Source organism: Carassius carassius, chromosome 34 (assembly GCF_963082965.1).
Source record: "Carassius carassius chromosome 34, fCarCar2.1, whole genome shotgun sequence".
Classification (NCBI taxonomy): Eukaryota; Metazoa; Chordata; class Actinopteri; order Cypriniformes; family Cyprinidae; genus Carassius; species Carassius carassius.
In genome coordinates, this window is record NC_081788.1 from 48,487 (window position 1) to 60,982 (window position 12,496).

At 38.2% G+C, this 12,496-nt stretch overlaps 1 protein-coding gene across 8 annotated transcripts in view; it reads right to left on the reverse strand.

The window, feature by feature from the left end:
• Positions 1-12,496, reverse strand: part of LOC132115292 (membrane-associated guanylate kinase, WW and PDZ domain-containing protein 1-like) — a 219,212-nt gene that overhangs the window by 4,700 nt on the left and 202,016 nt on the right. For 5 of the 8 annotated variants that reach the window (XM_059523668.1, XM_059523667.1, XM_059523669.1 and 2 more), the window contains exons 19-22: positions 6,600-6,687; positions 6,381-6,426; positions 3,483-3,626; positions 2,785-2,923 (exon numbers count right to left, since the gene is read on the reverse strand). In XM_059523668.1, coding sequence (XP_059379651.1) covers positions 2,785-2,923; positions 3,483-3,626; positions 6,381-6,426; positions 6,600-6,687 — 417 coding nt within the window. Of the gene's footprint in view, positions 1-2,385; positions 2,475-2,784; positions 2,924-3,482; positions 3,627-6,380; positions 6,427-6,599; positions 6,688-12,496 lie in introns of all 8 variants that reach the window. The other 3 variants (XM_059523673.1, XM_059523671.1, XM_059523672.1) reach the window with 1 other exon arrangement.

A 12,496-nucleotide genomic window follows, 5' to 3' on the forward strand; every position in this document is an offset into this window, starting at 1 on the left:
GAGCCAAAGGTAACCTTATGGACACCACCCTTGCACAACACCTGAGACTCCCTATCACCCCCCTTTCACACCAGATCACCGTCAGCACACTCATTGGCCAGGAACTGCCTTACATCACCCACACCACAGGACCTATAACTCTCCTCACCTCCGGCAACCACACAGAAACCCTTCCCTTCCTCCTCATGGACTCCCCTGTGGCACCCATCGTCTTAGGTCACCCCTGGCTAGTAAAACACAACCCCACGAGTGGAGTGGGGTTCAAACACCATCACCTTATGGAGTGGATGTTGTCATGAGTCTTGTTTGGTTTCTGCTTGTCCTGCTGCGTCTGTTTCTGTTTTTCAGGAGGAGGCTACGGTTCTGTCAAACGTGCCCGCGGAGTACCTGGACCTGAAGGAAGTGTTCAGTAAGTCCCGCGCTGCTTCTCTCACTCCACATTGTCCCTATGACTGTCCCATAGAGTTAGTTCCAGGTAAGTCCCCGCCTAAAGGCAAGCTTTACTCTCTTTCCATTCTGGAGAGGGAGGCCATGGAGAAATATTTCTGATTCTCTAGCATTGAGGTTCATCCGCCCTTCCTCTTCTCCAGCAGGGACAGAGGGGATGAGGATTCCAGTACTTGGTGGACTGGGAGGGTTACAGTCCAGAGGAGAGGAGTTGGGTACCTGCTAGGGACATACTGGATCACTCCCTGATTACAATCGACAGGTAGGGTCGTCTGGGAACGCCAGGAGGCGTTCCTAGAGGGGAGGGTACAGTCACGGTTGGTAAACCGTGGCCTCTGGATTTGCACTATGTGGGTGGAGTTTGTGTGTTTCTCTCTTCAGCACTGATTGTTTCATGTGGGCGTCTCCGTTAATTGTTCATCTACACCAGCTGCTACTCATTACCCGATCCCTACTTATTGCAGTCTCCCGTGTTATGCCTGGTCTCTCGTTCCTGTTCTCTGTGTTCTTCTCTTTGTTGGATCGTCTAGGTCTCTGGAATCCTATCCACTCTTCACCACCCACGGATTATACCTCTTACCCCCACAGCTCGCTCGTCCCAGTTCCTGTGTCATACTCTCCTGCTGCATCTCCTCACCGCCACTTCATGGATCACCATCGGACATTGTTACTTCCCGGATCGTCATCGTCACTTGCTTCCTAACCTTCATTTGCCATTACAGTTAAAGGCTGGAGAAAAGCATTTCAAAGCATAAGACCAAGAGTCTGGTGATGTCTAAGGGTTGCAGACTCACTGCTCTGATTGAGAAAGCAATTTTGTATTTACTGTTCCAATACTTATGGAGGGCACTGTATGTCAAGAAGTTTGTGGACCTCTGGAGGACACCCACAATCATCAGTTATGGTTGAAAAAATAGATTCTTCTCCAAAGAACCTGTTCTATATCCTTTTGAGGCCAGGTACTCCATATCTTAGGCAGATGGGTATTATATGTCAGATTCCTTTTTGATGTACTTTATTGCTTTTACTGGGGCAGTACAAAAGGCTCAAAATTAGGGTCAGGATGTGTGGAAAGCACCTATCGAGAGGAGACATATCATAGATCTAGGACCCAGATCAGAAGGTCTTTATGTAGCTTTATTAGTTCTCCCTTTAGTTGTCAAATTCCTAGGCAAGAATAGATGGTCATTGTAGCTTACACCAACTACAGTTGTGTTGCCACCTGTAGTCTCTACGGTAGCCATTTAGTTTAGCAAGATATTCAAAATATATCCTTTTTAACACAGCTTTTCCTCAACAGTTTTATTTTGATTAGATTTTGAAAGACTTGAAGGATGAACACCAAAAACACTTTTTCATGGCCTGATTGCTTATATTCATCAAGGGTGTAAATATATGTGGAGGGCACTGTTTGTGATTACTGTAACACTTTGTTGGACCACTTGATGCTATGCTATATGGATTAATAAATGTTAATTAATCTGAAGATGAGCATATAATTTTATAAAACAAGTTATATCTTTTGATCACAAGTCCAGAATACAAAATCACACTCATTTCATTACTTGCTTATGGATGAATATAACATTTCGCTTAATTGATAAAAACTAAGTTTACTGTAGTATTTTATTTTTATTTTTATTTGTGACCCAGGCAAGTTGTTGAAACTTTTTGTAACATTCACCCATCTGTGTTATAAGTGATATGAGAGCACTGCGTGCTCAACATCCACACACTCTACATCACACAGGCATCCATCGGGAACATGAACCCACTGCATGTGCGATCAGAGGCCAGCAGCAGAATGGATTCACCAGGGTAAGATGAAAGCGTGGCATGAGAGCAGGTGAGGGCCACAACACGCGTGCGCCAAGCGGGGCTTATAATGTGTGACTGGGTGACAGGAAGGGGTTGAGACACAGAATGTCCTTTACAAACCGTGGCTTGGTTTTGACCCATTAGGTAGAAGCAAGGCTCGCCCAACTTATCATTCCTCAGACAGGCAGCAAGATGGGGGCCCATCATAGCTGAGGAGCCCACCAGAAAATGAGAGATCAGGGAGAGAAAGAAACAGAGATAAATAAAGAGAAAGGAAACATGCAGCACATACTTTTTTGCTGACTGAAGACTATTTAGAAGAACAAGATGAAAATCTCACTCTCTAGATGAATACATCAGACTACCTAACAGAGACTGATTGATCACCAAGAAGTGACAATTTAATTGCAGAGAACAAGAAGAAAAGACAGTTCAGGATCAATTCAAACACTTAGAACAAACACTTCAAAACAAAATGCATAAGACTTCAAGCAGGAGGTGAAACTTTTTGTTACCCACCATACTCTGGGACGGATCCGTCTCCTCTCTTCAGCAGCAGTTGAGCTCGTCTACCTCCGGTCTTGATCAACTCGATGGCACGAGAATGCTTCATATTTTTCGTACTTTCACCATTGATCTCCAGTATTTCATCACCAACCTGTGAACAAGGCCAACACCACCATTAACTTATGGGTGGCTCAAGATGGCATCGTGTTGATCTAGAAGTTATTTTAATGGTTTAAGTAGCTTTTATGTGACTGTTTTTGGCTTCAAAAACTCCAGTGTGTGTTAAGTTTAGGTGCACTCTACCAGGAGCAGGCCTGGGCTTCATTTGGACAGACATTTAATGATTCTGGTCTACATATTTTATGCCATTTTGTATAAGTGGCACAAAAGAGAAAATCTTTTTTGTTTTATTAAAAAAAAAACAACATCAAAAAATGTGCTTGTTCTTCAGATGCTATTTTTTTGGTATCAGTGGGGAAAGGAAATTAGGATTTTGCATGTACAGATTGTCATGAATGGCGATAATGACATTTTTTCAAACTGAATCTTTTTTAAAGTATGTTGCTCAGTTTTTTCAATATTGTTTACTTCCAACATTGATGGTTTATGTGAACAAGAAACAATCGGTATTTTTAGCACACCAATATTTGATAACAATTTGCTTTAAATTCAACACATGCACCATGAAAAAGATTTTAATCTTTTTTTACCTTCATCTTGCCATTCTTGGCAGCAGCTCCATCCTCAGCTAATCGCAGCACGTACAGATCCATGTTGTACTCCTTTCCTCCTCTCAGACTGAAGCCAAAACCTTTACTCTCTCTCTCTAGATCAACAGAGTAATACTCTGCCTCCTAAACACACACAAACACAACAAAAACAATAATCAAACATGACAACTATTTTTTATTTTATTTTACATTACAGGCACTTAGCCAACAGACTTATTTAAGCTAACTACATAGATTAAGTTTAGGGGCAGGTTCAGGACAAGTTTTGTCATTACTACAGTAAGGACACATACAGGTATGCATATGCAAAACAGGACTTTTTGAGAGAGGTGTAAAAAAAACTTTAAAATGATTATTATTATTAATATTTATTTTATTTTATTTATTTATGCAATGCTAAGCCTCTAAACATCTAATATACCAAATAAAACTATGAGCTTGTGTAATATGGGAACCATAAAAATGGTATTAATTCACATACAATAGGCTATAAATTACATTTTCATTTGCTAATGAATTAAAAAAAAGTTATTATAGCCTGATATTAATGCCAAATGTGCTCTCAATAAATGTTAAATTGTTGACATTTCAATTTTGATAGAAAGCTCATCTCTAGATCAATATTCTGGCTTGGAGATGTAACCCAGGCAGCAAGTAGTGTTGTCTCAGATAAGGCCCACATCTGGGCCGGATCTGGGCCAATGCTATGTTGCTGTCTGGGAAATTAGGATATTTGTGTTTAATATTCGAACAGGATGGAATAAATAAAGGATTCTTCAATCCTTTATTAAGTCTTAGGGTGCTTCTCAGTATCCCTCCTCGTCTCCTCGCTCCTCCATCCTATAACCCGGAAACCGATCGAGCATAGCCATCTTTAAAGGACATCTCAATTCTCTAATTGCACCACGAGGAGGCAAGGATCGAGGAGGGAGGAGGCTTCATGAGGAGCGATGAGCGAGGATACACAGGTGTATCCTATGCGGAAGTCTTTTATCGACTTAACTTGACGCACGTATAAATTCTCCTCCCCCTTCTGTTGTAATAATTTTTTATTTATATTTTACCATTTCACTTTAAATAAAAAATGCATGTAATATATTTCAAACAGGGCATCTTGCTTTATTAATATTTATTATGAATGTCTTAATTAACAAACTTTAACAACATAATGGAAGATCCCTTTAATCACAGCTGATGACACTTTGAAGTAACGCTGAAGGGAGCGAGGATAAATCATTTCACTTGATTCAAGTCCTCCATCCTCACGTCTTTTCCTTGCGTCCTTCCCTCGCATCCTGAAGAGGTGGAGCTAAGACACGAGGAAAGGGAGCGGGGAAAGGAAACGAGGATGCACAAATAAGAATTGAGAAGCACCCTTAATGTTTAGTGCACTTCACTAAACAAATGTGTGTGTGTGCCACGCAAACCAGCAAAAGATAAAGATGCAAACATGTAGGCCAAATAGAAAATGTATCCATATCTAAGTTAATTATTAGCCTGTTCTCGAGAGAGAACTGGTTTTTGAGAGACTGACGCGCAGCGCTGCTGTTTGATTGGTGAGCGCGCTTTGCTCAATCCATTCATTCGTATCATATCGTAGCCTAAGTTTTAAATCATTGCCTTTTAAATATATACAATAGAACATGTATGATGCATTATTATAGGTGATATTATTCTTGCCAAGCTCTGATTTCTGAGAGATGCACGGAGAGACAACAGCACTGCTGTGTTTGATTTGCGCTCTTTTCACTCATAAAGTTTACATTGATTCACTTCACACTCGTGACTTTAGAGGTCTCTGTATAATATTGCGCTGATCCCCTGGCTCAGCTGTTATCTAGCAAACACCGGACTGTGCCAGCTTCAGCCGAGTATGCAGGCAGAATTATTCGTTGTCTGTTATTCATTTTGGAAGCCATTATCTGTGCCATTCGAAATAAGGCTTCAGGCACACCCATATTTACATATTTTAATTTTACATGCAACATAGATAAGGTCATAGAAAGTAACAGCTACACGCAATATTGTAATCCAAAAATTTACATCGTAATTGCAAACTCTTTGTACGCATTATGGGTAATGCATGCTTGAGTAGTCGATTGTTTCCGACAGCGGCGACTAGTGGTTGAGGTAGTCGATCACTCGACTACTTGACTAGTCTATGCAAGCCCTAATATTTCCACATATTTAAGTATTAAAAAGAAGAACATTGTTAAACTTAAATTCTAACTTAAATTATATGAAAATTTACATTAAATTAATATTTAAAATAAAAGATTATTAGTGCATGTTACCAGTTTTTCAGTGTAAGGTTAGCTACACAACAGTTATTTCAGTGGTTTTTGTCTGCTTAATAAATCAGCAAATCTGTGTTTTGTTTTGTCATTATGAGGTACGGAGTGAAGAGTGATGTGAAAATCTTTTTTTTTTAGCCATTTTAGCATTCCCACTGATCCATATGTGCTTTATGGATGTAAAGAAAAAAAAAAAAAACAAAGTACACAAATTACAAATCATCAAGAAGCACACAAGTGAGTGCGGATCCATTATTTTTTTATTTGAAGTAATTAGCATTTTGATTTATCTACACAGCCTAGTAATTTCACTTTTTTCATTTAGTATAAGATTGAAAACTGTATAAAAAAAATATAATAATGGGTCTGAATATTTTGAGCATATGTTCAGCCTTGAGAAATGATAGTACAACAAAAGTAAGAAAAAAGTTACAAAGCAACTAGTAATCTGCTAAAAGGAGTAGTCCTGATCCCTTAAAACATTTATATCCCAATTTAAGTAAGACTTTTTTATCCAGATACTGTATGTATCACTGCTCAATCAGAGCTGTCCTGTTTTCTGTTATAATACAGAGCCTCTCACCTGACTGTAGGTTGCTGGTTGGGTTTGTTTGGGTTTGTTATTCCTGCTGGATGAACAGAAACAAAAGTAATGTTACTAAAACTTTTATTGTTATTATTATTATTATTATTATTATAATTATTAGGAGTATCAGTACTTAACCAGGATCTGTATAACATTCGTATGTATGTACTGTATGTAAGTATCTATGCTCTGATTAAGTGTGTGTGTGTGTTTCACCTGGGCTCAGCGTTGCTCTGAGGTGTGTGTGTAGTGGTTATGGTGGCGATCTTCTCTGCGTTGGTCAGTAGGGATGCATTTGATGTCTCTGTTTGGTCAGAGACAAAGACAGTTACAATGTTTTAAAAGCACTGCTAAATCACACAGAAAATGCAGCTACAACTGGCAATCATTGGGGTCCAAGCACATGTGGAGAATATGACCAAACAGACAAGATCCTATAGATTTATTTGAACTGTTGACCAATTTCAGCTCTTTCATGCAGCTGTGTGTCCAATGTGACAAAACTGCTAGGTTCTGTGATGTTTTGCCTATGCACCTTGACTGTTTCATTAGTTGTGTTTAAAAGAGTGTTTCCCAAACCTGACCCCAGAGTCCCACCAACACTGTCAAACTGTGGATTTGCTTGGAGTACTGTATAATCTCTAGATTCAGGTACACTCAATGATTCAGATTCTAGACCATTAGCCACCTGAAATATGAGCAAAAATGAACTAAAGCAAAATTAATTCATCGCAGTGCTACTTATAAAATTCTTATGAAAATGACAAATTCTTATAATATTTGGTAGAAAGAATAATCTCACTCTCTCTCTCTCTCTCTCTCTCTATATATATATATATAAGTGGTGGGCATAGATAATTTTTTTTAATTTAGATTAATCTCACTGTAATCTTGGAATTAATCTAGATTAATCTAGATTAAAATTGCTCATTAGAATTCTGCCAAAGACATTCAGAATATGTGTGCTAACCAAATAAAATAATGACTAAAAGTAAGTCTTTTAGAATGGGTTTCTCAAGCCAGGTGGTGCATTAGACCAGGGGCTCATCTCCTGTTTCCAAAATGCATCACAAACTGCTTGAGAAAGCTGTAAACTAATTCCACATTGCACAAGGTGCAAACAACCTTCCGCCTGATATTTTTTTACGCACCCATGTTAACGGATTCCAGCGTTCACGCGGTTGCGGTCCGTCAGTGCATTCCAGGAGCGGTGCGTCTGCAGCAGTGCAGCGATCGTTTACGTACCGAGTAGCGAAAGTGCAGTATGCATTGCGAAAACTAGACAGAAAATACCAGCAAATTTTATGCGCCTATGAGACCCAGTGACGTCGAAAGCGACCTTATGCTGCGTTCACACCAAATGCGAATAGAGCGTCTGGCGCAAATGATTTCAGTGTTAAGTCAATGTAAAGACTCATTTACGCGAGGTCTCGCGGCGCGGCAGACTCGAATTCGCCTCATTCGCGCATCTAGTTACAGGAGATTCTGAGTTATGAAAAGGACCATTGCAAGCTGACAGCGACCGGCTTTTGTGGTGGAAAATTGGCAGTAATACCCCCACCTTGCGCAGCTGTACCTGAGTGTCCCTGGGACATCAGTGCGGTCGGAGTGCGTTTTCTCAACAGCTGGACATATAGTGAATAAAAAAACTCTCTGCTCTGGACCCAGAAAATGTTGATCGACTTGTTTTCCTGTCCAATAAATTTGTAATGCCCCTAGCCTTTTTGCGCATTTCATTATGCCTGCCTAGTGCCGCCTAGCCTAAGTGTCGGTTACGTTCAATAAAAAAAAACACACATGGCCTGTTCTCAAGTCCATTTAAAGTTTCATTTTTTGAACAGTTGTTTGAAGTGGATTGAATCATTATTTAAAATAATCTTGGAGATTTCGTCCCCTCTGCATATATATTTTTTCGAGAATGTTGCACTCCTGTTGCTGTTTGTTATTCTGCACGAAACTTCATGCCAATAAATAAGAAATATTGCTGACTTGTGCGTTTCCAGCGCTCTCTTTACGTTCGTCCGTTATTTGACATTGAACAAGGAAACGTCTTTTTTTAGACATGGAAAATCGATTTTACAATCGATTCAATGAACACTTGTGTCTTAAAAATCGAAAATGATTTTTGTTTTACAAAAGTGACAGCCCTAGCAGGCATACACAGGTTCGAAAGACTCGTTCTTACCCCCTACACTGCAATTTGGCTAGGTATACACCCACGCTAAAATATCAAGGTTAAAGTCATCATAGCTTGCCTAGTATAGACCCAGCTCTCAACCCAACTTTGAGAATAGATTAACGGCGATTTTTTTTATCACCCGATAAGAGTCTCCTGTTAACGCAGCACGCTAACGCCGATAACGGCCCACCACTAATATATATATATATATACATGCATATACAAAGTTTGATTTGAGCACTGCCTGTCTCCGACCTCCCAACCGTCTCTATCTGTGTTTTGATGGGGTGGTAAAATAGACTTCTTAAAATCAAAACAGTCTTAACAGTCATCTTAAATCAAACTGCTCACGAGGGTGCATGTGAATGCATGTGTTCATTTGTGAGAGTTCGAAATATCCTGATGTGCAATTTATTAAAAAATGGTTTACCCAACCTTCACAATCATGAGCAATGATTGGTTTAAGGCTGTTGCTGAATGATCCCTGTCCCTGTCTTCTAAACTGCATGCAATAAATAGTCAGATAATCTTCATAGAATTGGATTTTATCATTGATATGGGATGATGCTATGAATATGTGCACTTCTCTGAACATTACAGTGCATACTTTAATGAATCCATGGGTTTCAGAACCAAGACCCAGCCACTTTTTAAGACCAATGATATTGGACCCATTTACTTTTACTGTCTCTAATTAAATGCATATGGTTGTTCACTTTTCAGAGCCGCCACTCAAATACATTCAGGTGGGTCTGGCTGTGTACTGTGCTCACATACTGTCTCTAAACAAGCTGCTATTTAACTGAATGTTCATCATTTCTTCACCTGTTGCTTTTAAAGGCATCATGCAGTCTTTGTAGCAGCAGTGAATTGTAGTTCTCTTTCAGTCGGTCATGTACAACGTTACGTCAGTGACTGACGAAATTGGGTTATCTCACTAGAGAGACGAATCTGTACAGTCTAGGCATCAAAAAATAAAAGAAAGACCTTTACACAAATGCGCTTACTGCATGCTATTGTTACAAAACAGTCATTAAATAATATGATACACAATTGCATTTAAATGCGGCTGCAATTTATTTATTTATTTTATTTAACTTATATGAAAGCAAGTAAAGAAGACTCCCTTTCAAATAATGAAGCTCTTTTTATACATTGTGTTCATTTTAAATAAGTATTTTTTTTAATAATTTTCAACGTTTTAAAATTGCTTGTTTTATTTTTGTTCTTCATGATTATTTTACTTTCTTTAATGTAAAGCACTTTGAATTACCATTGTGTACGAAATGTGCTATATAAATAAACTTGTCTTGCATTGCTTTTGTTGATTATAATGAGAGAACTTGAGTTTTATTAATCAGTCCATTCATTAGAGTTTCAATTAAGCTAAATCGTGCAGGTTTAATTTATTTGTTTCTTCTTTTAATTAGGCCTAAATAATGGAAGCGAAATTATACAGTGCCTCATGTTTTGCTAAAATAAAGAAAATAATTTATAAAACATGCAACAATTTCTCAATCAGTGTACAGAGAATGTCAGTATTCTCACATATTAGGCCTATATTTTAATATTTTAATTTTAAAATTCCTTTAATAAAACTTCTTGGGAAAACGATATATGTCTGTACACTGATTGAGAAATTGTTTCATGTTTTATAAATTATTTTCTTTATTTTAGCAAAGCATGAGGCACTGTATAATTTCGCTTCCGTTATTTAGGCCTAATTAAAGAGTTGTGGATTCTGCGCTGATCCAAGTTGAGTTTGGATCATTCAAGTGCCATTCCAGTATAAATGAAGTTGGGCAGCAAGCTGATATAGCTTAATGTCTGGGGGCACTAGACCTTCACATCTACACAAAAGTGTTAAGAGGCTGTATCTCAGTCTAGGTCATTTTTTTCCGCCAAATAAAGGAAATAATGGAGCCACGCAACTATTTAAGTGCTTTGTTGGTAATGAGAACTGGTAGCATTTGAAATGGGTATAGAAGGCGGGGTAAAATATTCATTTTGACTAGGTGGACACGACCTAATAGGTATAAAGGAAGATTACACCATCTATCTAGATCTTATCTGATTTTAGTTAAAATTAGGACAAAATTGCTTTTAAAAAAGACTTTCCAGCCTCAATGTAATCTTAACGCCCAAATACACAAAACCTGCAGGAGACCATTTAAATGGTTGAGAGACTATAAGGTTGTGGGAGTGTGATTTACTTAACGGCATTGCTTCTGACTTTGAAAGATTTATTTAATACCCAGAGAAGGAGCCAAAATTAGAAATTGTATCAATAAGATGTGGAATTGATTGTTGTGGAGAGGCGAGGTAAATTAAGATGTCATCTGCGTACAGCGAAATTTTATACATTTTCTCTTCTGATCTAAGTCCTTCAATGGATGGGTTGTCTCTAATGGTCGCAGCCAGTGATTCAATAGCCAGTGCGAACAGCAGTGATGACATTGGGCATCCTTTCCTGGTACCACGTGCTAAAGTAAACCTAGGGGATTTAAGACCATTAGTAATGACTCTCGCTGTGGGGAAAGAGTACAGAATCCTAACCCATTTAATAAATGCATCACCCAAGTTAAATTTAGAGAGTACAGCGAATAAATATGGCCATTCGACCCTATCGAATGCCTTCTCAGCATCTAATGAGATGACTAATCCAGAATTTGCATACTTATTTGAATATTGAATTATGTTAAAAAGCCCTCTAATATTATGAGCTGAGGATCTGCCTTTGACAAAGCCTGTCTGGTCAAAATTCATTATTTTGGGAAGAATTGATTTAAGCCGAGTGGCTAATATCTTCGCCACAATTTTTGTATCCGCACTCCTCAGGGCATTTGCCTTTTTTTTTTTTTTTAGAAAAACACATATGTTGGCTTCTGTCATGGAGTCAGGAAGCCTATCAGAATCAAATGAATACTGTATCATTTCATGCATTAGGCTCCCTAGCTCCATTTTAAATTTCTGAAAAAATTCAACTGTAAACCCATCAGGCCCTGGTGCTTTTCCTTTGGGAAGGCTATTAATACAATTCAAAATTTCACTAAGTTCAATTGGTTGTTTAGCATCTGTCTTTGTTCCTCAGTTGATTCACATAAATTTAGATTTGCAAGGAATTTATTCATATTATCACCAGAAAAATGGCCTGATTGGGATGAATAAAGCCTCTTATAAAATGCCCTAAAGATTTTGTTTATTACTTTGTTATTGTGATGGCACTTGCCTTCTTTATCTTTGATACTGTATATGACCTGGGCTTGAGATCGGTTCTGCAATAAATTGGCTAGATATTTGTTAGGTTTATTATCAAATTCATACATCCGCTGTCTAGCAAAGAACACAGATTTTTCAGCTTTATTTGTAATAATTGCTTCAAGAGAGGTTTTAATGGTTTCTATCTTGGCCAGGAGCACATCTGACGTGCAAATATTACATTTTGTTTTTAAATTATGGAGCATAATTTCTAATTTTCTCTGATTTGCCAGCTGCTTTTTTCTCTGTTTGGATACATAGGAGATAATCAATCCCCTAATATATGCCTTAGAATTGTCCCACAATAAATTATGAGACACTTCTGGGGTACTATTGTCCATAATAAATAGTTTAACTTGCTCTTTAAGGTAGGATTCAAAATTTGATTAATGAACGAGTCATGGTTTGAATTTCCAGGAAGACGTGTAGTATATTTGGTTGGATAGGCCTAACCTAAGAAAAACGGGGAGCATGATCCGAGATTACAATGTTGCCAATATTACAGTCTATTACATTTTGAAGTTTTGGGAGAGAAAAAGTAGTCTTTTCTGCTTGCAGTTTTATGGACACCAGAAAAGAATGTGTATTCTCTATCTCTGGAATGCAGAGCTCGCCAAACATCTACCAGACCAATTTCTTCACACATCTCATTCAGAGCTTGTGCTCTGTTTGAAGG